The 25851-nt window shown below is 41.1% G+C and overlaps 1 protein-coding gene across 2 annotated transcripts in view; it reads right to left on the reverse strand.

The window, feature by feature from the left end:
• LOC139442463 (acyl-CoA:lysophosphatidylglycerol acyltransferase 1-like) overlaps positions 1–25851 on the reverse strand; it is a 64999-nt gene that overhangs the window by 34449 nt on the left and 4699 nt on the right. For both annotated transcript variants that reach the window (XM_071223272.1, XM_071223271.1), the window contains exons 2-4: positions 19215–19480; positions 12532–12746; positions 7085–7221 (exon numbers count right to left, since the gene is read on the reverse strand). In XM_071223272.1, coding sequence (XP_071079373.1) covers positions 7085–7221; positions 12532–12746; positions 19215–19452 — 590 coding nt within the window. In that variant the 5' untranslated portion in view covers positions 19453–19480. The remainder of the gene's footprint in view (positions 1–7084; positions 7222–12531; positions 12747–19214; positions 19481–25851) is intronic.

Consider the following 25851-nt stretch of genomic DNA (forward strand, 5'->3'; position numbering starts at 1 on the left):
TATCATAGTCATAATTTATGTTTTGGCCGTTATCACACTACAAAAATCTTTCTCAACAGGCATCTGATTCACTATCAGTTATCAAATGCCAATTATTATTGACTTTGTGTGACTGACAACACATACACTTGTGGTCTTGTTGAGTTTGTTGATCTCAATGTCAACAATCAACAATGAGAAACAATCCACAACAAGGAGGTGTTTTATGGTCTTCAATACAAACAGATCCATCCAAACCTATTGCCAGGGTCGATTGAGCAATTCCATGGACATAAGTGGTTGTGGAGCATTCATTCTCTCTTTTATGCACTCTGTACAGTTGTTTACGATTTATTTTAGTTGTTTCGAAGGTCCTGGTAACCACACATCATTTCGCTCATTCTCTACATTTAACAAATCCTTGATGTCCAGGATGTAAGACCACAAGCATTTGTAGCCTCATAGACATATATATTACGAGCCTGCTTCCCCTCAGCAATAGAACGCTTTCCATACTGAGCCTGTCTCAACATGGAAGATAAGCTTAAAGAGCTCCTGGAATGTTTGATCCATCTGGCAAACTTTCATGACAGAATTTCATTAGTTCTCTGCATACTTCAACGTCATCTTGCTCATTTGAGTTTGAATTTCTTCAGTGTCACTCTGAAGCAGGCATATTGTTGATGACACTGTTCTGGCTTTGAGGGAGACCTTGAGAGGGGTTGCTAATAATAAGGTATCCACCAATACTAAGTGTTTACCTGGTACAAACTGAATTATCTATGTATTTCTGGGGTAAAACATCCAAATCCTTGGTACCCAACAAGGAGGCAAATAGACGCTTATGATCTGTTTCAACTGTGAATGTAAGGCCCATCAAATAATTGGAGCACTTCTCAAAAGCCAAGGTTGTAGCTAGGACTTCCTTTCTAACTTGGGCGTACTTCTGTTTGGTTGATGTCAGCGACCTTGACGCATGTGCGGTTGGTCTCCAGTAATTGCAATGCTGCTGTATAAGAACTGCTCCCTCTGCTGAAACTTTGGTAGGCTTCGAAAAATTGTTGGGCCAAGTACCTTGGCTGAACTAATTTGTCTCTTGATATCCTTTAAGACATCTTGTTGAGGCCTGTCCCACTACCATGTTAAGTCTGATTTGAGTAAGTCTCTGATAGGTTTCTATCTTCTCTGAGTCCCGTCGTATTCCTGTGGTATCAATAATAAACCAAAGAAACTTTATGCATCTCTGCACATACGTACACTTGTTCCAGTTCAAGGTTACTCCAGCAGCTGCTACTAAGTCTGGTAATATTTTAAAACTAGAGTCTTGTTCTTCCTGTGTTTCACCAGACACAAGTATGTCATCCATTTGACCGGGTATTCCTGGTATTCCTACAAGTATCTGCATCATTTGTCTCTGAAAAACTTCTGATGCTGAAGATATGCCGAAGGGATCTGTTGAAACATCCAACATTAGTTATCATTGTTAATAATTCTAAGAAAACTACCTCTATTACATCTCTGCCATTAATCCTGTATTTTGGCTTCAATCACACTAAAATTACTAAAATTTAACTAAAATTTTCAGATTTTCAACAGACATCCTCTTCACTGTCAATCACACAATTAGTTGTCCCCAAGTAGTCTCTTAACTACCCAAGCCATGACGTCATAATGGCGGCAACATCATTTCTGTTTTTTCGCTCATCTACTACTAGAGGTAGATGAATTGGCGAGGTGGGAGGGAGTAATTCATATTTTATAGAGGTAGTATTCTTAGAGTTATTAACAATGATAACTATTCTTAATAATTCTTTAATTCTTAAAATTTATACGAGAGACCCGGTGGGATCTGCCTCTACTAACTCCCTGTGTAATTGACAGCAATCCTCTTCTGGAAACCATAATGTCCTGATTCTAATCCTACTTAAGATAATTTCCTCTGAAATTCCCCTTGAGGACTTGAAAATCAGAAATGTGTCAAGAATCAGTCAAATATGTGATATTTTCACAAAATTTACCGTTATATTTGCTGATCTTGATCGTAATAAATTGGATTTGGGACCTTAAATACTGGCGATTACATCACTTCCAATTCTGACGTCACTTCCAGTTATATTCTCACTTCCAGTCTAATGATGATTGTTGATAATTAGGTGCTTCTAGTCCATCCTACACCTTATAGACAGAATAACCCCACAACCACCCCGCCTTTTTTTCAATAGAAGGGGTAAAACTATTGGTGGACGATAGTATTGTGCTCTGACAACCAGACCAAGGAAATATATGCCCTGTAAGTCCGGCTGCATGTCAAGCAAGTAAAAGCTGGTGAAGGTGTGAAGCCATCCTGCTAGAGTAGCCTTGGTGATATCCTTGTTGGAATAAGTCTCACAGGATGGGAAGAGTCTCATTCGATGGCGTCTATGTGGGTCTGTAGCAGCGAGATAGAGCTCTGATGGGACATAATAGTCTGTATGGGTAATCCACTGTTGGTCCTGATGCAGGAATAGTATAGTGTCTTTGGCCCAACGGCCCCATGGTGGTAGACGGATTCTTGGCTTCAGAGCGATCTTAGATTTATAGAGGTCCAATGTTGATCATGGGTGAGCATAGAATAGTCTAAGGTATATAATTCTGAAACTCTTGCTGCTATAGCCATGGCTAGGAGGAACGACACTTTCCTGGCTTTGTGGAGTAGAGTAGCTTTAGCCATGGGCTCGTAAGGTTCTGTTAACAATATCGATAGTACCACAGATAGATTCCACTTGGGGAAGACATGAGGTGTTTGAATCTCTTCTAGTAGAAAGGATCTCATTAGTCTGTTTAGAATGGGATGGCTTCCGATTGATAATCCATTATGCTGATCTGTAACATTCTATCGTTCCATGTCGGAATTTGTTGTCCTGACGTAGATGTAGTAGAATATCTGCAACCATTGGGATGGATATAGCATTAATTTTAATCCCTTGTCGTCTTCTCCACTGGACAAACTTGTTGTCATCTGTTGTCATAAATATGGGAAGATGAAAGTCTCCACAGTCTTGCCACAACTTCTGTGGCAAGCTCAGAGTATCCGGATGGCTGGATCTTCTGTGTGATAACTTCCAAGTGGTTAGATGTAGGCTGGGTAGATTGTCGTGGAAAATGCTGGACATGGGGTGTCGTAGCAGATCTCGACAAAGTGGTTATTGGATGGGTTCCTCCATTGGTAGTCTATGTAGTCTGGGAAACCAAGCCCTGATGACCTTATCTAGGAGAGACCATGGTGGGAATATGTACGCAAAATAGATTTGTCCAGTCCATCGATAGGGTGTGGATCTGGTGAGCTCTTGGGTCAGGAACCGGACTGACATAAACCAGAAGTTGGTTGTTCTGGCAGGTGGCAAATAGATCCAGGTGTGTTGTGTCCCCTAGCTTGGTTATCAAGGCAAAGATCTGTGGATGCAAGGTCCATTCTGTTGCCACTATTCTTCCCTGGCGAGAAAGGCTGTCGGCCAGTAGGTTCAGTTTCCCGGGTATATGTCTCGCTTCCATCTGTCAATTGCCAGTCTGCCAAAGCAAACAATCATGTAGTCTCCGTCAACAGGGAGCTGGATCTGGTTCCTCCCTGCTTCTGAATATAGGCGACTACTGTGGTGTTGTCTGTGGCTATGAGAACTGATGATAGGGAAAGATGTATTTTCCAATCCTGGATGGCGTAATAGATAGCCTTCATTTCCCTGCAGATGATATGAAGGTTCTTTTCTTCTGTGTTTCACGATCCTTGTACTGTGAAATTGTCCACATGTCTCCCCATCCCAAATCTGATGCGTCTGTGAATTGATGGTGTTCTTGCGTCGGATAAGTCAGATAGATATCCCCTGTCTAGCCTGAATCTTGCTCCAATGTATATGATATCTTGACCAACACCACCTGCTTTGTCTTTAAACTGTGTGAAGATTGATCATGGTTTCAAAGTGACATGGGCTCAACCGTCTATTTTGAATTGGCAACTTTGATGTGGACTAACCATGGCCTACTCATTTCTCCACTAACCAGTATTAACTGGTTTGACAATGACTACTCCAGGAAACAGTTCCTCCTCATATTGTGATTCTGTGATCTCATGTGCATTCTTGTAAGCATAACACACTTTGACAGACTCCAGAGTCAGTTGTGGGTCTAACTGAGACAATCTACTGTCACGTAAACCTGTAACTATTCTATCTCTGATCATCTCATCTTTCAGATTTCTCTATTTACGATATTCTACTTGCAAGTATAGTGACACGATGAAGGAATCAACTGTGTTGCTGGACTCTTGTTTCCTGCTGATAAACCAAAAATATGGCAGCCACAAGCTAAGTCACAAAGCATGTCTATGGCAAGTGGAGGCAACTCTCAACATTAAGACGTCCATAACATAACATACTCTGTAACTACTACCTTCGGCTTGAGACCCAACATGAGATGGTAAACGGAGTATCCAAGCTGGTCTCAGTTGGGAATCACGTACCAACTTTTCCCACCTTAATCATGAACAAGAGTACTGGCAAGTGTAAGACTATTAGTCAAATGACTGATTATGGAGAGCTGACAGTGAAGAGGAATGTCTGTTTGTATACACATCCTGACTTTGACCTTTAACAAGGCATGATACATGGATGGACAAACAAAGATGACATAATTTCACTTGACTTTCAGTCAGGTGAGCCAAATCAGTTGCACAAATCTAGCTAGAAAGGTGCACAGAAAGTAATTAACATTGTTGGACCATTTATACATGAATAGACACACATTTATACATATCTCAGGGCACTGAAAAAGCCTGCCAATGAAGATGGCGATTGAGCAAAAACAAATGTGGAAAGGACAAGGTTTGACATGGGTCCTTTTGGCCAAAGAGATACGCATAATCTGAGAAATGAGGAAAACATAAACAAATCATTTTTAAAGTTATGTGTTAATATGAAGTAGATTTAGACTTTGTGCATATCATCTATTGAATGTGTAGGACTTACAACATTAAATGCAATGGTAACACTAAAATGTGTCAAAAATCAAACAATAGTTATTGTTGTTATATAATTCAAAGAATACTACCTGAAGAATACTATTATAACACTGCCATAAATTATCTTGGCTGTAGTCACACTATAAAATCTTTGATTTTCTACTGAAGTCCACTTCACTCTCAACTATCAATTAACAGTTGTACAAGAAATAGTGTACTGCTGCCAATTGCTCTTGTACATGTGGAAGGTGGGAAACCTCACTTCTTTAAACAAGGTGTAGGCAGTTGGGAAGGTTGGTGGTATTACTCCTGATGTTTCCTTATAGATTCAATCTGGAACGTGGGCAGATGACTAGAATTCCTTGTTCCTTGGATTAGGAGCCCTTGGTGAGGTCTGTACATCAGTTCCTGAATAGCTCTCTTGTCTAATAATGTCCACTGGCCAAGTCTGCCAACTTGCCAAGCTGCTAACTTAATCCTTTCCCGATAAAATTGCCGTCCCTCTGACAACGATACACGTTCTGGTCACTGATGGAAAGGCAACTTGTATCCCTCTCTTACAACTTCAAGAACATCCTCTCACTGGTCTCAGAATTGGCATAAGGTTAAAGTCCGGTAGTTCAGAATCTAAGGCCATATAAAAACAGGTACATAGAGTTTGATCTGAGATGCATGGTTACTGGACAGGCACAGACGACAAAGATCTCAACCTTAGTGCTGGTCCCACCTCCTGTTCTTCGTTTCTGCTCAAAATATCTAGTGCTTTCCCTTGTAGATCTATCCTACCATATGTTCATCAGGAAGAATTCTTTCCCGATGGGGTAAACTGTCTCTCGGTAGAAACTCGAAAGACATGATCTCTGGCCAAATATCTAGGTTTCTTGGTAAGGAAAGCTGAACTGTGAGCACTAACTGCCAGGTTTATAGTGGCATCTTGACATATTTCATCAAGGACCTTGTGTAGCTAATCACTAAAAAAAGAGTTCAATCATGATAGTTTTAGACAGGACAGATCTCCTCGACTGTTCCGACACTGCTTTATTTCAGTCTTGTGAGATAAGATGATGTCTCTGAGACCAAAACATGTGACTTCACAACATAGAAAGACAATGTAACTTCACAATGCAGTCTAACAGACTACTGATGAAGCCCATTTGATTGAGCATAGTGACAGGCATATCCCGAGGTGCCCTCATCATGTTCTTGAAGAGACAGTATAATGAGGCATACTCCGGCAACGAACAAATCGATGAAAGCCCCAATGTCCATCCAGATGGGTAGTGTGGGACAGATACCAACCATCTGGACCCTGTGTGGTCCATGGTCCAGAAACCAAAACAAATTCCTGAATTAGAATGGTGCCTGCCTCACACAAGTAATGCTGCATTCAAGTTCTGGATGAAATTGATATAGGGCTCCTGCCGATTAGTTCGCTGCCTTGAGACTACTAGTCAGTTGGCCAAGCTTAATTCAGTGATGTCAAAATGTTCAGGGGGACACACAGTTAGCAGTCCACCACACACAGGAAAGAAGTGAGGTTTCCCACCTTGAGCATGACACTATTTCCTGTACAACTGTTAATGAACAGTTGACAGTGAAGAGTACTTCTGTTGAGTGAATGAGGGAATTGGGTTTAACACCACTCTGAACAGTATTCCAGCTATATCATGACATGTCATTATCGGGTTGAACCAGAATTCGAACCAGAATTTGAACCCTTAATCATAGGTCTCTGACATGCCAAGGTGACATAACTCCGCACAGTGAATTGCATCGCCTTTGACAACAAGGTCATCTATGCCCCAAAACTTCTGTTGAACATCTGAAGATTTATAGTGGGATGACAGATAAAATACTAGGCTTATGGCAATGTTGTTATAGAGGTAGGATATTCACACAAATTAAGCTAATTTTGGAGGTTTTCATGTCTGATCCTTTTCATAACAATATCACAAAGTTATCTGCAACTCTAAAATTTAACATTTAAGTAGCCCAAATAGAGCCCTAATGCTGCCGAGAATACAGCAGCATCAACAGTCAAAGAGGGATCAAATCAATAAACATAACGTTTTTCAATGATATCTGCTTGACCAACTGAGTATGACAAATGTTTACTTTTTATTTGAATCCTTTAGCTTGTACAAGAATCCACCCTCTGGAAATAGTACAATCCACTTCCTGTCAAGAGCTACATAGTCGGATACCAGGTGAGAATGGAGCTTCAGCAGCTGCTGTTCCCTGAAAGCTTTACCCTGGATTTAAACAAAAAATAAAACAATATTGTTACAATTCAGTGCACAGAAGCCTTCCAATTTTGTATAATATTAACAATAAGTGATACTCTTTACTCAACTGTTTCATAGGAAATATCATATTTTCAAGATTAGTAAAATCTACATATTTTTTTACATTTGTATACTTATCCTGCATTACTCCTTAATGCACTTGTTTTAAAGAAAGATCACACAGATCCAGCTGACAAAGAAAAGTTGTTCCAACCAGTAACTGGCAGCACCATCTGACAGTGAGCATGTGACCAGGAAGCGATGACTTTACATGAGAGCACATTACTATTTCAAACATAACTTCGTGGGGAGGTAGTGCAGCAAAGGGAGGGCTCTTAGACATAGTAATGCAGGATAAGTATACAAATGTAAAAAATATATAGATTATACTAAACTTTTTAACTTATCCTGCATAACTCCTTAATGCATCTTTATCCTACAGTACGGCAGGTGGGCACACCATCAGATACGATCAATAATAAACCCTTGTCCATGTCTGATGAACCAGAACCACATCTGAAATGATGACCGAAAAAACCATGACCATTTCTGTCAGAATGTCAGAACAAGAGTGTGAGGAAAACAGAAAGACCCGAAAAGGTGGTCGAAATAAAAAGAAGCGGTTAGCCCAGAACTAGAACTGACCTAATGAGCCCTCTAATCTGGGGTGATAAACACCAGAGTTCAAAGGGCCTGCTCGGGGTCTTGGAGAATTAGTGGCGTCAGGGTTTGGTGACCTGTTTGGCTACCACCAGGAGACCAAAGCTGTTAACTCCAGCAACATCTTCCAAGGCTATAAGACGGAGATGGCATCAGCTCACAAAAAGCACCCTTACATGATAGCCTTGATGGAGCAGTTACTTATGAAGAGCCATGGTAGATGTGACAGCTCTGATCTTGTGCAGGTTGTTAGCCTAGGGGTTCCAATCCGGCAGTTTTATAAGCTTGTAACCACGGGGAAGTAGTATTCTGGCTAACCTCTGTCTGCAACGCGGCTAGGGATGGTAAAGGATCTGTCAGGATGTCTGGCTGTGTTGATTCTTGGCAATGGAGTCCCAGCACAGTCGAACACAGGAAACATTGAGGGTGTGAAGCTTGCTGACCCATGCTGCAGTAGCCAAAACCAGAAGGAACACCGTCTTCATGGTAAAGTTGTAGAAGGAAGACAAGCGGTGTGGTCCAAAGGGAGCTGCCCGAAGAGCCTGTAAGACCACATTCAGATCCAGGGCTGGCGGTCTGAAATTGGCTTCCTGGTCTTCAAGACAAAACGAGCGCAGCAAGGCCTGAAGTGCCCGACTTTCATGATTCTAAAATCATGTGGAATGGCAAGAATGGATTTAATGGTGACCAGGTATGTAGAGATGGTAGAACCACGTCTACGGACGTTTGCAGCACAGAAAAAGTAGAAACTCGGCCAATAACTGGGCTGACGCTATCATCGGATCCTGATTTCTCTCTGAACCAAAGGCCTGGAATGAGCATTAAGTCCACGTGTAGATGGATGATGGGCTAAAGTAATAACCTTGGGTGCTAGATGAGTATCCCTTGGCCCCTAAGGCTTTCTACAGATGTATCAGGTGTGCAGAAAAAAACTGGCAGGATTCAGGTGTGTTAACCTGCTGTGTGGGTGGAACAGGAGGTTTGGCCATACCGGAAGTTCTAGGGGGTCTTTTCTGATGACCAAAATCAGTATCAGGTTCCAAGTGTTGTGGATCTTTTGGAGAATCCTATGAAGGAGAACGCTGAGAGCGTCTACTGCCACTGCTAATGGATCCAGGAACCATGAAATGTAATTCTTCAGTTGGCAGTTCTGGGATGTAGCCAACAGATCTATGTTGGGGGAGTCTATCATGGTGAACAAGTTGGGGGGGAGCTTCCACTCGATGAACACCACCTTGTCTGGCCTGGACAGAGCGTCCGCAAGAACGTTCTTGCAACCTTGTATGTGCTGAACGATGAAGCGTAGGTCCATACTGACCACCAGGTCTAAAAAGAGGAAGGTCTGATTTAGCAAGGATGGAGAGTGGAGAGTTCCCTGATTTCAGAGACACCACACCACGGTGATGTGGTCCATCAATATGGTCAACTGGGCGTGACATAGACTGTTCTGCCAGTATGTGATGGCCAGTATAAGAGCTTCCAAGCTGGAGGTTGTAGCTGTGCCAATTGAGATATGGTTGCAGGTGAACCATGAGGACAATGGAAACTGAGGGAGTCTGGCACCTGATAAAGGGGGAGAAAAACCACTGGACAGGGCGCAGTTGGAGCCGACCCCTGGAAGTCAGGTCTTGAGTCGAGGTGAGAAGTCCTTATAGCACCTGCCATTGGCGTAGACTTCAGGACTGATGTAGGGCAAGTAGGTGGGAGAGAATCTTCAACCACCTGTCCATGGGAACTTGAAGGATGTCCTGTTGTGTAAGAAACAGGCCACCGATGAACTGCAGACCTCCGACCTGGTCTGGTGGACAATGAACCCCAGCTGATGGAAGAGTCGGAGGGTAAAATCCCTGTTGGGAATGAACAACTCACGGTGATGTGGTCCATCAATATGGTCAACTGGGCGTGACAGTTCAGTAGGCAGTCATCTAAGACTCGGAAGTTGATGTTCCTCAGGTGCAGGTTGGCGGCCATGGGCTTGGTGATCTGTGTGAAGATCCATGGGGCCGTTGAAATTCCAAATGGTAGGACCGCTCACTGGTAATGGGTACCTTTGAAGTAAAACCTGGGGAACCGCCGGTCACTGGGTTGGATAGGCACATGGAGGTAGGCATCCTGGATGTTGAGGCTGATCAGGGACTCACTGGCATTGATTCTTGTCCTGAGCAGCCTCAACGTTGTCATCCGGAAGGGGGGACATTCCAGGAAGCACCAATTGAAGATGGAGAGATTGTGTAGTCCAGATGATGAACCAGGTTGTGTACAATTTTTACATCCTCCTTGTGGAGCAGGGTGTCGATGCTGTTGCACAGGTGCTGATGTTGATAGTTCCCCTGACAGAGGACGGTGGAAACAAACGGGTCCTCTAGGATGGTCCAGTTTTGCCAAAACTGGCCCAGTCTTCACCTACAGGAGTAGTGTAAAGCAACACTTAAAACACACACACCTACAGGTATGTCAGTGACCGGAACAACTGGGGGTGGGAGGACCCAGTCATTGAAGTCCAACATGTCAACACTTTGACATCAGATCGGCACCTGTGTGGAAAGGCTGGTAATTGTCCTTGGACAATTTGCACAATTTGGACAATCTGGACGATACCTGCTCGGTGTCTGTTGAAACAAAGACTGCATCCAAGCCTGCATCCATGATGTGTCCATAAAGGAAGATGGGAGGACATGCTGAGGCGCCAATTGGTAGGTTAATTGTGTTGGAAGACCAGGTAGAGGACCGTTATCATGGGGCGCCAGTGGTGTCATGGAAGAGTTGAGGAATGCTGGACGAGTAGAGGAGTACAGGCATGGTTGAAGAATTGAGGTACACTGGTGATGGGGCAGGGTAGAGAAGTGCTGGTGCCATGGAAGATTTGAGGAACACTGGAGGCTTGCTGGCAGGGTAGACTAGTAGAGGAATGCAGGCACCAGAGTAGCCGCTGGCGCGATGGAAGAGTTGAGGTACGCTGTCAGTGGAAGAGTTAAGCTACGCTGGCGCTAAGGCAGAGTAGATGATGCTGGCCGTCAACATAGAAGATAGTGATGTCGTCACAAATCTGTGAAAGGGCGGCACCGGTGGTGGGGACGAGATCATCGGCATGGGTGACAGCAAGGCCAGTGTAGGAAACAGCAACGGTGTGTCAATCTCGATGGGGGCGGGAGCCTCTGTGGTATCAGACATAGTGGGGTGTCGATGAGCACATTGAGTCTGACTTTTCCTGACTACTTTTAGGTAGAGGGAGAAGGGCTGACAGCGACAAGGGATTGCAATGGCATCACTGCGACGCTGATGTACAGGGTCCCGGACAGCCTGGGCAGAGAGGGTGGGAATCCTGGCCTGATTTGCTCCCACAGCAAAGGGTACAACAAGGAATAAATTCTGTAAATTATGAAAAGTCATACACTGGGAAGCAGGAGGCAAATAGTAACTCAAAAATTGAAACAATTCTGCAAAAGTAGTGTAAAGCAACGCTTAAAAAACACACAAAAGATTAGGTAAAACTTAATAATGGATTGCCCAAGCCAAATAAAAGAATTCAGAATGCAAGACATGAAATCATGGCCAAGTGGCAAATTCAAAATGGCGGATGCAACAACAATATGCCCATTATATAAGTTTGACTAGTGCCACTAACGAGCAGGATAACGTTATAATATATACATAGGGGAAAACCATAAAAGGTACAAACCATAAACACAATATAAAAGCAAACGATGGTGTAATAAACAAGCAAAGGATGTTGAAACGATAGAGCTTTAATCCACAGAATACGTGTCCGCCCGCATAGGCCGACAAAGTAGTAATGTGCTCATATGTGACATCATCGCTTCCAGGTAACATGCCAACTGTGCAACTGGCTGAAACAACTTTTCTTTAGCAGCTGGACCTCTCACAGTTTGTCTTTCTGTCAAAAAACAGCATGAAATTGCATAAAGGAGTAAAGCAGGATAAGTTAAAAAAATTAATATATCACACAAAAATATTGGGGTACTTTCTCACTTACTAAAAGCAATTGGCCACCAGATCCTCTAAACTTTTATTCAACGGACACATACTAAAACGTTTTAATATTGATAAATTTCATGAAACAAAACCCAATAATGATGAAAACATTAGAAAAAGAAGTCGTCTTATTTGGCTGGTTGTTGGTCATATTTACACAAGCATAGGTGGGTGAGGGGGAGATTTTTTCTTGGAGTTTCAAAATTGGGCCCTTTTCACTCATTTTAACCATGCTTATGTTGTCAAAACACCGTAACTTGCTGGTGTAAAAAAGAAAAATAAGGCTACCTGTCAGACATTTGAATACATAAATTCATAATATCCATACCAATATTTCAAATTCAACATTTCCAGGAGGCCAAAAAAGACCCTTTTCCTACCTTATTCTTTCATTATATTTTGATTGAAAATATGATGGCCATAAACAAGATCAATGGGTCTAAAACCTCTTGAACAAATTCAGGTGTAATCATTGCTAAATGAACAATCATGTCATGTTTCGGTTTGTTTGCATGATCCTGTAGATTCTAAAGTCAAGATGTTTACAAACATTGACAACCAGACTTTATCATAAGCTCACTTAACTTTCAGCCATGTAAGCTAACAGCCTCAGTCTAGATGTACCTGTCTGATGAAAAAGTCTTTCCTCAAAGTAGACGCAGCTCCAAAGTGAGTAAAGCGGAACATTTCATCCATAATCCACATGAGTGTTCCACCCACCCTCTGCCTGCCATGCAGAGATGCCATTATGGATGGTACATCTCCAGTAGACTGGTGGTTGATCAGAAGTAAAGCTTCCTTTTCATATAGCACACTCAGCTCATCTCCACTCTCTACAACTAGACCAACACAAAGAAATAGTACAACAGCACTGCAGCCCCAACTTCACCTGGACATAGTCAACAGCCTAAGGACAGATCCTATGAAAGAAATTAAAATAATTAGAACTCTCTTGTGTTTTTTTACAAGTGTTTTCGAAAATGGTGATTTAAATAATAAAAAGTAAAAAAGGGGTCCCAATCTTCATTTGTGAGTATATCTTCATTGTCCAAAATGTGCTGATTTCAGTCAAATGCTTTTTTTTTCGTTGTAAAATTTACTGATCATTATGATTTAAACATATATTTGGAACACAATTATCTTGCATTCAATGGTCCACTTTTAAAAGAATAATAAGAATAATTTATTATTTTTCATATTCTTATTCATCATCATTCTGTTATTTTGAGTCTTAAATTAAGAATTCAATGGTAATTCCCTCCCATAAAATGGCCCCTGACCAACTTTCAGACTTATCTCTAAGTAATCTTCTTTATAAATGCCCCCTACTAAGACCGAAAATTAACATGACAGTCTTTATTTTCTTGTGTATATTAAAGATTTGGTTTGTTATCAAATACCTGTGCCTAAGTTTTTTTCATCGACATATCAACTATGTTTGTTCACTACCACTGGAACTCTGAAAATAAATTCAAAAATTAAACTACCCCCCTTAGGCAATTCATAAAGCACCCAAGGCACTTGTTAAGGCGAATACGGTGAAAATAATACCGGTAACCTATTTCAACTCATCTAAACTCAAATTAGTATAACCTCAAACATAAATACTTTGAAAGAAACCTGCAAATCAAAACTTTTCCACCGGCTCTTGGGTGCAGTCACGTAACCATGCAGCCCATGAGCATCACCAGGTTTCTTATAACACAATATCCATCTTGCCTACAAGAGGGGTCAGGCACTTCAGAATATATGACTGGTGAGTTCTGATGAAAATGCTGGTAAATGTAACGGCTCTGACTTGTAGTAAAGTCAAGATCATCAATAAAAAGAAATAAGAGTATAATACTTTCACTTTCTGTCCACTTCTAAACTCTATCATAAATCAATGCCAAAGGACTTGTAACAACAGGGCATTCAGGGTGACTCCCCATGTTTATTGGCAGAGGTAAACATACAATTTTTTCTCTGAAATGAGCAACTGAATTTGTTTTAGAATTTCATTGAACCCTTTTTGTGACAGTCCCCTGAATATCAAATGGTCTGTCCCTTATATTTACCATGAAACTCAAAGAAACTTGTTTTGGGAACACCACAGACCCCAGAGCCAAAGGGATACATGCCATTCTGTGTTGCATTTAAGGTTGAAATAAGTTAAACGAAATAGCCAAACAATAGGTACTAGTAGGAACCAGTAACTAGATGTTGAAGCCAAATAAAGAACTATTCTCAATCATCAGATATCTGACACAAAAACAATACTTGGCAACACAGCCTAAATAGAGAAGATGAAGATGCATGTTAACATCAAGATCGCATGTCATCATCTAAGATGGCTGCGCCGACATCCCCTTAAATGTTTTGATTTGCTGTTTTCCATCTGTACACAGGTATACATATCATAAGCTTTGCACCAGGTTTTAATAACATGCATGAAGAATGCCTGAAGTACTTAAATTAGGCAACCTTAATATTTATAATTGTATAAGATGAGCACTTTTGGAGACATGATTGTTTGAAACGTTAAAAAATGTTGCAGTGCCTGGTGGTTTCGTGGGAGATGTCATGACCAGGATAAATGTAGCAGTTTACAGTTGACAGGTGGGCTTACAAATGTATTGATGAAGCGTGCGAGTGTATATGCCCTGCAACTTCATCATGGTTATTGATGCATGCAGTAACTGGAAATTAATTATGGTGGTAGACCCATATTTCATCACCTGTTACTAATCTCGTTTAACAGTGGAAAAGCTAGGGCACTTATCCCCATGCACTTGTAACATGCAGTCATCAATTTCTTGGGGAGTACTTTTCTCTAAAGTAAAAAACTTGATGGCTGCTCGGTCCATTTGGACCCCTATCACGTTCAACTGGCTGTCACTGATATACAAATGGCCTCAACAGACCAAATCCACTTGGAAAGAACCACTCAAACAATGTCCACATTGACTATTTCACTTTGTTATGGCCAATAGTTGAAAGTTAGTCTGGCTTAGAATTTTTTTACCCATCCTCGTCTATGATTAACAAGGGATGATAGTAAAACTATACCGTGATTGGTTGATTGGAAGCTAGTATTAATCAAATCAGCAGGTCAGAACTATCTCCCTTGTTCACTGTATAATTGGTCTGCAAACATTTCTATTGGATGAAACATAATTACAATTTGAGCGAGAATGTGCTAAACTAGTAAAATCCTATATATTCTTTATATTTGTATACTTATCCTGCATTACTCCTTAATGCATCTACTGCTTGTTCTTGATGGAGAGAAAGAGCTGTGCGAGGTCTTGCTGAAGAAGAGGTTGTTTCAACTAGCTGACAGGACAATCACACAGCTCCCATGTGACTTTGGAGGCGATGACATCACGGGTCAGCACATTTCTGCAAAAAAACGGAACATCTGTAGGCATCATGGGGAGGCAGCTCTGTGATAGGTGGGCCAGTTTAGACGTAGTAATGCAGGATAAGTATACAAATCTAAAAAATACCAAGGATTTTACAAGATTTTTCAACTTGTCCTGCTTTACTCCTTAATGCATCTGAACCCGACGGATCAGTGGAGGGCATACCTTCAGAAGTGATCTTCAATAAAAACTCTAAAAAACCCTCAGTCAATCAGCGAAGGCGAAGTCTGGCTTAAAGCGACCATTCCTATTGACAGGGAGGAAGGGAGTTCGGTGCGCTCCTTGCTCAAAACTGACACGCGTAACATCTAGTGCATGTATCTTGCCACAGCGTGAGCCAGGAGGAAGATTTTCTTCTTGTGGTTCAAAGGGCACGCTTCTCCGTAGGGTGAGGACTACGTTCAGATTCAAAGCTGGGAGCCTAAACTTAGCCTTCTGGTCTACCAGTCGGAAGGAGCAAAGTTAGGCTTGGAGTTCGGGGATCTTTGTCATCTTCTGTAAAAACAGAAATGAGGACAACAAGGAATATCATGATAGTGCTTCCCTTCAGACTAAGCTTGTGAGGCAGGAAGAGAAGGAACTCGGCCAGAAAATGAGGAGACACAGAGGGCAGGTCCTGGTGTTTTCCCTTGCAAAAACTTTCAAAGGAGCGCCACTTGCCGTCATAGAGGCTTCTCGTAAACGGTCGATGTAATGGGTCTCACCTCCCTAGCCAAGTAGCCCTTGGCACTTAAGGCACTTTGTAGATGGACCAGACATGCAGATATAATCTGTCTGGTGCCGGGTGTGGTTGTTTGCTGTGTGGGTGAATCAGTAGATTTGGCGAGTCTGGGAACAGAAGAGGATCGGTGGTGGCTAACTCTCCGAGATCCATGAACCAACCCATTGCTGGCCATCAGGGCATGACTAAAATCAGAATGAGGCTCTGCGTCGACCTGACCTTCTGAGGGAGTACTTGAGGTGGAAAAGTGTATGCTTTTAGTCCTTCATAGCGATGCCTGAGGGATTGCTACCCGCGATATAAAGGTCCGGATCTGTTAGTTCTGACTGGCGGCGAGTAGGTCTATCTTGGGACGGCCAAGGCACAGACAAACAAGAGCGAAGGCGTGCAGGTGGAATTTCCACTCCGTAGAACTGACTCTGTCCGGCCTGAAGTGGGTGTTTGCCAGGATGTTGCGACAACCTGGGATGTGTTGGACCTGGAACTGGTCGACAAGGCCAAGTAGAATGTTTGACTAAGGAGCGATTGGTAATGAGTTGTTCCCTGATTCTGGAGGCACCAGACAACAGTGAGGTTGTCCGTGTGCGATCCGTGTGCACTGGAGGGTCTACTTCCAGGGAGAGAGAGCCAGTCTGAGCACCTCCAGTTTGAGGTTGTTGATATGCTAGTGCTGTTGAGTGGCGCACCACTGCCCCAAGGCGACTTGACCCTCCAGTGCGCTCCCAATCCTCGAAGAAAGGCGTCAACGAATAGGTGTAACAAGGTTGTAAGCTCATGTCAAGGAGATGCCGTCTAAGACGGTCGATTCCACAGTCCGCCACCAGAGATGACGTTTGAGGCAATTCGGGAGGACGATGGACATTGACTGTTCTTGGCGCCTTATGTAGGGGTCCAGAAACATCTGTATCAAGCGCAGTTGGAGGCTCCCTCTGGAGGTCGGGTCCTGCGCTGATATGAGACCCATGAGCGCTTGCCACTGGCGCAGAGTGCGGGATTGGTGGTGTACAGGGAGCAGGTGGAGTTGTATTTAGTGCCACCTGTCCCTGAGTACTGAGAGGAGGCCTCGGTCGGTTTGAAAGAGGCCTCCAGTGAATTGGAGATGGAATGAAGGCGTGAGCTCTGATTTAAGGAGATTGATTAACCCTCGCAGTTGGAGAAGGAGATGCTGCCTGATTTTTCTGTGACAGAGGAGCGTGGCCATGACCTGATTCAGGAGGCAGTTGTCTATGTACACCTCAAATTGGACACCACTTATGTGGAGGAAGGAGGCTATTGGCTTGGTGATGTGGGTAAAGGCCAAGGAATATCCAAATGGGAGCACCACCCATTGAGAGTGGACTCCCATTAATATGAAGCAGATGAATTTTCTGTCGTCAGAATGGATTGGTACATGTAGGTACCTGTACCCACTAGAGCACGAAGACTTGCTCCCATTGCGCCATAAAGAGGTGCCAGGCGAAGTTGAGTCCCAGGATAGAGTGGAACTAGCTGTGGAGATGCCACAAATGTCCAGGTTAGGTGCCTGTAGAGATGCCTATAAAGGTGTTTGTAGAGATGCTAGGAGAGGCACCTTTGGGGACGCCTGTAGAGACGCTGGTAGAGATGCCTGGGAAGATGCCAGGAGAGGCAGCTGTATAGGCGCTGGTATAGACTCCGGCAAGGTCGACTGGAGAGACACTGTAGGAGCCGGAGGTGATTGTTGTAGCAGTTGCAGATAGTGGAGCCAAGGTGAGTCCAGGTTAGAAGTCTCTGAATAGCTGAGGAGGCATCTGTTGGTAGGCACAGGGACATGCAATTTAAGCACAAGGGATGGGGATAACACCCAGACTTATTATGGCGAGACCTTGTACAAGATGGCATTTTATCTGCAATTAAGCAAAGTGTAATCACAATGCGCCCCTGCCCGATTATGTATGGTGTATCATGTATTTTTTCCCAGTCATGTGGGATTATGAAAACACACGTTTACACAAACAGCGCAAAAAAACCACCACTTTAATAAACGATATCATTGCAAGAATACGTAAATGATGAATTACCAGGCAATACAACGGAATACAAAACGCATGTCACAAAAAAGCGTGACCACGGACAATATTCAAAATGGCTACACAACATCTGAGATTACTGTGGTGAAAACCACCACCAGGCGTAAAATCATTATGCTTTGGTGTAAATCATATGAAAGATATGAAAACACAACAAATGGGAGCTCTGTGATAGTTGAAACAACCTCGTCTTCAGCAAGACCTCACACAGCTTTCTCTCTGTCAAGAACAAGCAGTAGATGCATCAGGGAGTAATGCAGGATAAATTAAAACATCATAATTTTTGTCACCAAACAACGTATTATGGTTTGAAATTTGTATGTAGGAAACACCTCAAAATACCTCTATAGTGTCTATACTGATGAATGGTTGGGTGTCTTTTGATAAATGAAATAATACTCAGATACGTTCTACTTTTTTAGCGTTATAGCAAAAAAAAATTAAATTCAACAAACATTATTATTTCATTTTTCAATTTTGGTAGCCGTGACTTTCACTTAGTCCTTCTGTTGAACATATGTCTAGAAAGTCATGTATGCCTGGTTTGGTAACTATCCTTGTCCAGAATCTCAAATTATACGTGAAAGAAGCTGTTCTTATGCTTTTTTTTGCATACAAGTCAGCCAATCAAATGCCAGAAAGATTGCTGAAACATATATAAGGCATGTTTCAATATGTACATTCTAGCAACTACAAATGAGAAAGTGGTACACGGAACCTGAATATTCAAATTATCTTACACATCCTAATTACGCCAACTACCATGGCAGCCATTTTGAATTATTTGAAAGCGATATGTTCTATGGTTTTCCATGAGAAGATGGGAGTGCAATGGCTGCATTCTTATCTGAAATGTACTATGAGACAGTCATTTTGAATATTTGAAAAAGAAAAGTCTTATTTTGTCAAAGCCAGGGGCATGTAGAACATGTTCTGTGAAAACAATATGTTAAATAGTCTTGGAGAGCTTTCAGTTTAATACTAAGACCGACAGATGGATGAACTGATGGGATGAACGACAGACAAAGACCCTTGACATAAACTGAAATTGATTTTGTGAACTAACAATATGATATAGAATGGAAAACATTGCTTCAAGTTAACATGTGTGGACAGTAATTGTTATTTGTTTACTTCTGTATCCTGCTGTGAAGAACCATGTTGTAACCATGGCCAGTAGTCCCTTGAAGAGGACAGTTTCAAGCTTCCAGTAGAAGGAGGGTTGAAGAACTCGGACTGGCCAAAGCAGCAGCAGCCATACACAGTAGGATGATATGGCATACACATTGGTGAACAGGACGAGAGAAAAGCGCACAGTATACCGACAATACTGCAGCACAAGTCTCATACACTGTAGTAGATCTACCATCATGAGGATTTTTAATGGTAGCTCCAACAATCTGAAAAATAGAAAACCAAAATGCTGACTGTTGTCTTCAGTCTCTTAAACTTTGCTGAAATTTAAACCAGTATATCACAAGTCAAAAGCTCACTATCATTTAAGAAATAAACGATGAGTGGGGTTTGTTTATCGTGCCATTAAACACAGCAGAGAACATGAACGAGGGGCGCAGCCACGAGTGTTATATTCTCCCTGCAGTGTCTTATTGTACGATAAACAACGACCACGAGTCTTTTATTTCTTATAGGAGATATCAATATTTTGCACAGTTTTTTTTAAGGATGTCAATAAATTGTACAAGCTTTTAAACCATTTACCCGTATTTAAATAACAATGACTCCATGAATACCTAGGGAATGTTGGACAAATCCATTTTAAGTACAGGGGGATTAAGTTTGGTATTCTTACAATTTTCACATCAATTATCTGTACCTTTTCTTCCAATACCGACTGACATATCTCTCTCACTTTTGAGTGCAATTGTTCGGCATGCTTTCATCTGCGCTGTCCAGCTATATCTTTGGGGAACAACTCAGTTGGTCAGACACTTCCCTCTTATTTATGTCATCAAGTTGCAAGCGCATGTTCGAATCTCCAGAATGACGTCATGATAGGGCAATGTTTTATCATGAAATAATCCACACTTTGTTCTTCATTGTTCTTTGCAATTTTACACGTAGCTATCTTACATAATGTGATATTAAACATTCTGCACTTGACATACATCACGCCAAACTCTTGGATACAATTATCTTTCCTTCCTCTTCAAATGTTTTATATGCAGTGAAATCTTTATTGATCAAGTATGAAGAATTTCAACTCTCTAGGCCTTTCATTTCCAGAGCCAGAGTTCCATTTGTTCCTACATATGATCTATGTCATTGGTTCTGTGAAAAAAACATCAAATACATAGGATTCCTGTGTCATCGGAAGCCCTAAAAACTAGGTTATTCCATCTGAATAAATCTGAATTCCATTATGGTGCCAGACATCTTCATAGTTCTTTGAGTCTCAAGTTTCCACGAATTTTTTATTTCAGAAGTTCAGTTGGAATTTCATTATGCTTATACAATGTATACAGGATATCAAAGTTTTAGACTGTGAGCAAAGTGATCTTATGTTGTGGCATGTTTGCTCATGAACAATTTTAGAAATCTTCTCAGAAACCACTCGACCAATGAAGCTGAAATTGAAATGCTTGTTCCCACTAACGATGACACTCCAATTTGTTCAACTTGTCCAAGAGTTTCAATACTGCCACCAAGGCAGGCATATCGAGAGAGAAAAACAAACAAACAAACAATTCAATAATGTTGGGTACTTGTTTGTGAACTTACCCTCTAGAAAATAGTAGCCTTATTCTCCTGTCAGGGAGACTCCCCAAGAATAAACATGTGTTGAGTTAATTTTCTTTACAGTTGCAAAGGAAAAAATAGATGCCATCTTAAGATATTTATTTTCTCCCTTCAGAATACACAAAGAATTGGTTACTTGTACTCTAACGGTTAGTTTACAAATAATTACCCAACATGATTCTATTTTAAGGAGTACTCCAACTCTAGAATACAACAGCCAGAATCACCACACTGGCAGCATGGGCACTGACACCAAGTCACACCAAATCAAAAGCCTTCTAAAGATTTCCTAGTGTGGTACACGAGTCTGTGTTTGTCAACTGAATTATCTCCCTTAGTCCATGCACAGAAAATTACAAACACCACCTTGAATCGTTGTTATTTTCTCCCTTCAGAACACATAAAGAATGTGTTTTGTGTCAGTGAAATTTTGTGTAGGGTGAAGCTAATTAATTGCTTTCTTGAGGTGTGATTACTTAACAAAAATGATTATATTTTGGGGGTAAGCAAATAGCCATAATCCCCACATCCAAGCAGTATTGTCACTGACACAATCATCCCTTCATGTACCACATTCGTGGTTATTATTGTGGTTATTCTTATTATCTCAAATCAATATATCATTTCTGAATAGATGAGTGTTGCAACTGTTGTTGAAGGATTATGATAATACTCCGCAGTATGATTCCAATATGACAAAGATGTTGATGCATTTATATTCATGCTTGCTCAAAAGAAACTGAATTATTTTTTAAAGTATCCCCAAAATAAGTAAAAGTGAATTATATTTGCTCTTTACATATCAAAGTTTGCAACATTATTAAAAAATGTTAAAGCCACTACTCAGGCTACTCATTCTCAACATGCTAGGCACAATATAGCTGGACAAAGGGGACTTTTCCTTCGCTCATCAGTTATCAGTAACCATGTGCATGGTTATTGTTGGGACAGGCTTGGCACGGAGGTTGGAGAACTGCAAGGGGCTGGGGGCAGTAAGTATATGGTACAGACAGATAAGAGAGATCATTTTACAACTACAAACCCTTCTTCCCCAAAGTATCAAGTGGAGTTCTATGATGGTTATGAAAACCAAGACCGAGAAAAAAACGGTATCACTTCAGAAGACCATAGGTCAATAATTGAGGTTTATCATAAACCACTTGATTGATGGTAAACATGAGTAAACATTTTTAGATTTCAAAATATATCAAATAATGTTTCAGATCTTTGAAAAGCATTTAGAAGTGATACACATAAGGAAGAGAATTTATGGATGTCAACTTCTTTATGATGAGAAACACAACGTTTCGGAGTGTATGCTATGAGTATATGCTCAGTGCTTATTACCCCTGGCCTGCTGTTTGCCCATTGCCATTTACCTTTCAGCGATAATTTAGTCCCGGCTTCCAGTTGTCCATACTATGAGCCCTAATTACTGTAAAATGTTGGCTATTGCTTATCGCCTATCAGCACCAGTTATCTGTTGGCTTCCCTTGTTAAGTTTCCACCTTTTGTTATCTTATTACTTTTGTTGTTCTTACGAGTACATATATATGCTCTCTGCCTCTTATCATTCACCGACTGTGACATAGCCAGAGGCTGAAGCGGTCGTCAAACTTCAAATTACAGTACATATCATTCATTCACCTGATGAAGGAGTAAGCATACACTCCAAAATGTTGTGTTCCTCATAATAAAGAGGTTGACATCCATAAATTCACTTCCCTAATGTTTTAGATGTATATAAGAGTTCTAACTATAGGCGTGACTCGGAAAGTAAATTAGCTCGTAATTGTGTTTCGGAAATAAGCTCCATTTTACGCATGCTGAGAAAGCTTCATTGGGTACTTACGCATGCTGAGAAAGCTTCATTGGGTATTTACGCATGCTGTTTTTATACATTTGAGTTTTTCATTTAATGCATGCGTTTCTGTACGTAAGTCAATTGAAAGTAATTGGGTTTTGAATATTTTACCCAAATACGCAGCTTATCTGTAGCTCTGATGAATAAAATCCACTGATGATGGAGATCTGTCTTCTGTCAGGGTCACCATCATCCGTTTAGAATTGAACACTGCTTTGACACACTGGATCTTCTGAGTGGGGACAAATGCTGACTTGTTTTTATGCACTGGGAATCCCAAGACACTGAATACAGATTAATTGGTTTGATACGGTTACTTGATCCGAATCAAAAGGAATGACCGCCGTTTTGTGACAGCAACTACATGCGAGTTGACAGCGTCGCCTCAAATAGGATTGCCCACTAATTAAGAATATAAATATCGCTTGTGGTTCTCTTTTATTTGCATGCATGCGCTTCTAAGATCAAAGGATGTATAGTGTGAAAAGTTAATTTTTACTAGTTGAACAATCGTATTTCCGGGACTTGCCGCAGATGTTTTCAAACAGATTATTAGAACTCCATTCAGCGATAAACGGTTGATTATGCAATGAGAAGCGTTATGTGCAAATGAACAACGAACAACAATACAATTATGTCTGTGTATAACTCTCAGTATTAAAAGTGTACATAAATTTTGGGAGCCATGCGTTACCGCGCGTAGTAACCGAGGTAGCGCTTTATCGAAGAGCACAATAGCGAGGGATCACTGTAGTTAAATTGGACAATGCCTGTCTAATCAGTCGTTCCTGTAGCTCATTGGCTGATATAATATCATCCAAATATCCATTCATCCTGATCCAACAACTGTAGGCAAAAACAAAGATCAGTCTCATAATCATTGTGAATAACCAAAAATCATAGCTGAATAAGAAAGAGTCCGTCTTCTGAGCCAATAATGTACTACCAAAAGCATCTCTCCCTCAATTCTGCAGTACTCTGGATATAGTGTTGGTAGCAGGAAGGCATGGGCATGGTTCCTTTGTAGTGTCCTGACTTCACAGGCTTGTCTTGAGAAGATATAACTTCAAGCTCATACTGTTACTGTAATTAATGAATGCATCTTTCATCAATTCAAAATGGGTCCACAATCTGGGGCCAGGGAATCTTCAGAAGCTACACTGTAGTTGTTCATTCCTTGCTTACCATAAACTGGAAGATAGCAAACAAATTCCCTAAATCGAGCATCATCTGAAATATCCAAAGATTGCAGTCTTGTCACAACATAACTGTTGTTCTGGATGAACATTAGGTGTTGTTCTGTATACACACACCTGATGGCAGTTATCATTACTTCCAATCCTTGAACCATCTGTGTGGCGTGATATGTAAAACATCCAGCTATTGGTCAGAATAGGTATCTGAGTCAAAGCCAGGTAAAGCCAAATACATAATCCTTATATCTTGATGCTTGAAACCGGATATGTGTCAGAGAAAATGTCTTTGTTGGAATGAACAGGTCCTGAATCCTAAGCCAGCTAGTGCCAGCATTTCAACCAGCTGTCAGAATATTGTCAGCCAGGCCAGTATGTGAGCTTTAGAAATGGAAGACTGGAAGGAACCGGAAACTAGGGCTAGCCATCAGTATAATATCAGTCTGAAGTCGGGCCGTCAGCTTCAGGAATGACAGCAAAGAGCCTTTGGGTAAACACCCTCAGGGAAACATCCTAACCAGCATGAGCCGTCAGCACTGGTGTCTGGTGTCTGATATGCCCAGGGATGTATTGTCAGCAAATAATCTTGAACTTGTCGGTTACATCATTGATGTACAAAAGGAACAGGAAAGGACTAGTACCGATCCTTTCCAGCATCATACAATATGCCATTTGAAAAGACAGATTGTTTGCAAGCTGTTACAGAATCAGCCACCCATGCTAGTACTTCATCGTTTATATCCAAACATTTAAATTCATATATAAGCCCACAATGCCATACTCTTTCAAAAGCGTTTGAAATATTATAGAAGACCATACAACAGAACTATTTGTTATTGACTACATTGCACTTATTTTAACAAGATCATTTCCTGTCTTTTGCCGTCTGCTTTGGCTAATAACAGTAATCAGTCAAATACAAGCTTTTTTGGTAAGAAAAACATATAAAAAAAGCATATGTACATTTTGAGTAAACAAAATTATAGGATTGATTACCTGAATCCTAGGGAAAGAATGACCATAACAATGTTTAATGAACTCACGATGACGTTGATGAAACATGGTCATGTAAACATTGATATGCATGTTGTTATTCACATTTTGTTGAGTGAAATATCAGATAATATACTTTTTGGATACTTCCGTTTCGAAAATATCAACCAATAATGACTACCTGAACAAATTCAAACAATTATTTAACATTATTCGTCACACATCCGTACTGAGAGAGAAAAAACTATGGAAACATTTTCAAATCAAAATTCAAGATCATTAATTTGAGCAGCACATACAAGTTGTGACTTTTTCTAATGTGCAAAAATGGGCCTAAAGAGAAGAGGAACCTGTTGAATGTCTTTCAGAGTGAGTTAAGTCAGTGTGTGAAGTTGTCATTGGTAGAATGCACAAAAACAAAAAAGGAGGAAACAACTGGAATAAACCAATTGTGTTTGTTGGAGGCGAGGAGCTATAGTTTCAAGATACATATTGGCTGAGGGAAGGGCAGGTTTTATTCTTATTGCAAGTGGTTGCTTTTTGATGTAAAGGTCTTCATAAAGAGGATTAAATAATATCCAAAAGCTGGATAAGATTGATTAGAATATAATCCTGTGTAGTATTGTAAGGATAATTTCTAACAGTGTTGTTTGAGGGATGGCTCTTCAGCCTCCACATATAAACTATTAAGAGTAGATATTGTGAAAGCTCCAAGGCAAAAGCCTCAAGCTTTGATGATGGACAGTATCTAGTTTTTGTAAATAACTTTTATGTGTTCCACCACAAACAATGGAGCCATAATCAAGAATTGAATGGATCAGTGACCTGTGTAAGTACAAGCGGGCTGTCTGATCCCCTCCACGGACAGGTTAAAAACAACTGATCATAGGATCGCATTTGGTGAAATCAACTTAGTTTCTCATGGCAGTATTAAGTATTAGACTTAGACACTGCATAAATACCA

Source organism: Haliotis cracherodii, unplaced genomic scaffold (assembly GCF_022045235.1).
Source record: "Haliotis cracherodii isolate W230 unplaced genomic scaffold, xgHalCrac1.p SCAF_5, whole genome shotgun sequence".
NCBI classification, from domain to species: Eukaryota; Metazoa; Mollusca; class Gastropoda; order Lepetellida; family Haliotidae; genus Haliotis; species Haliotis cracherodii.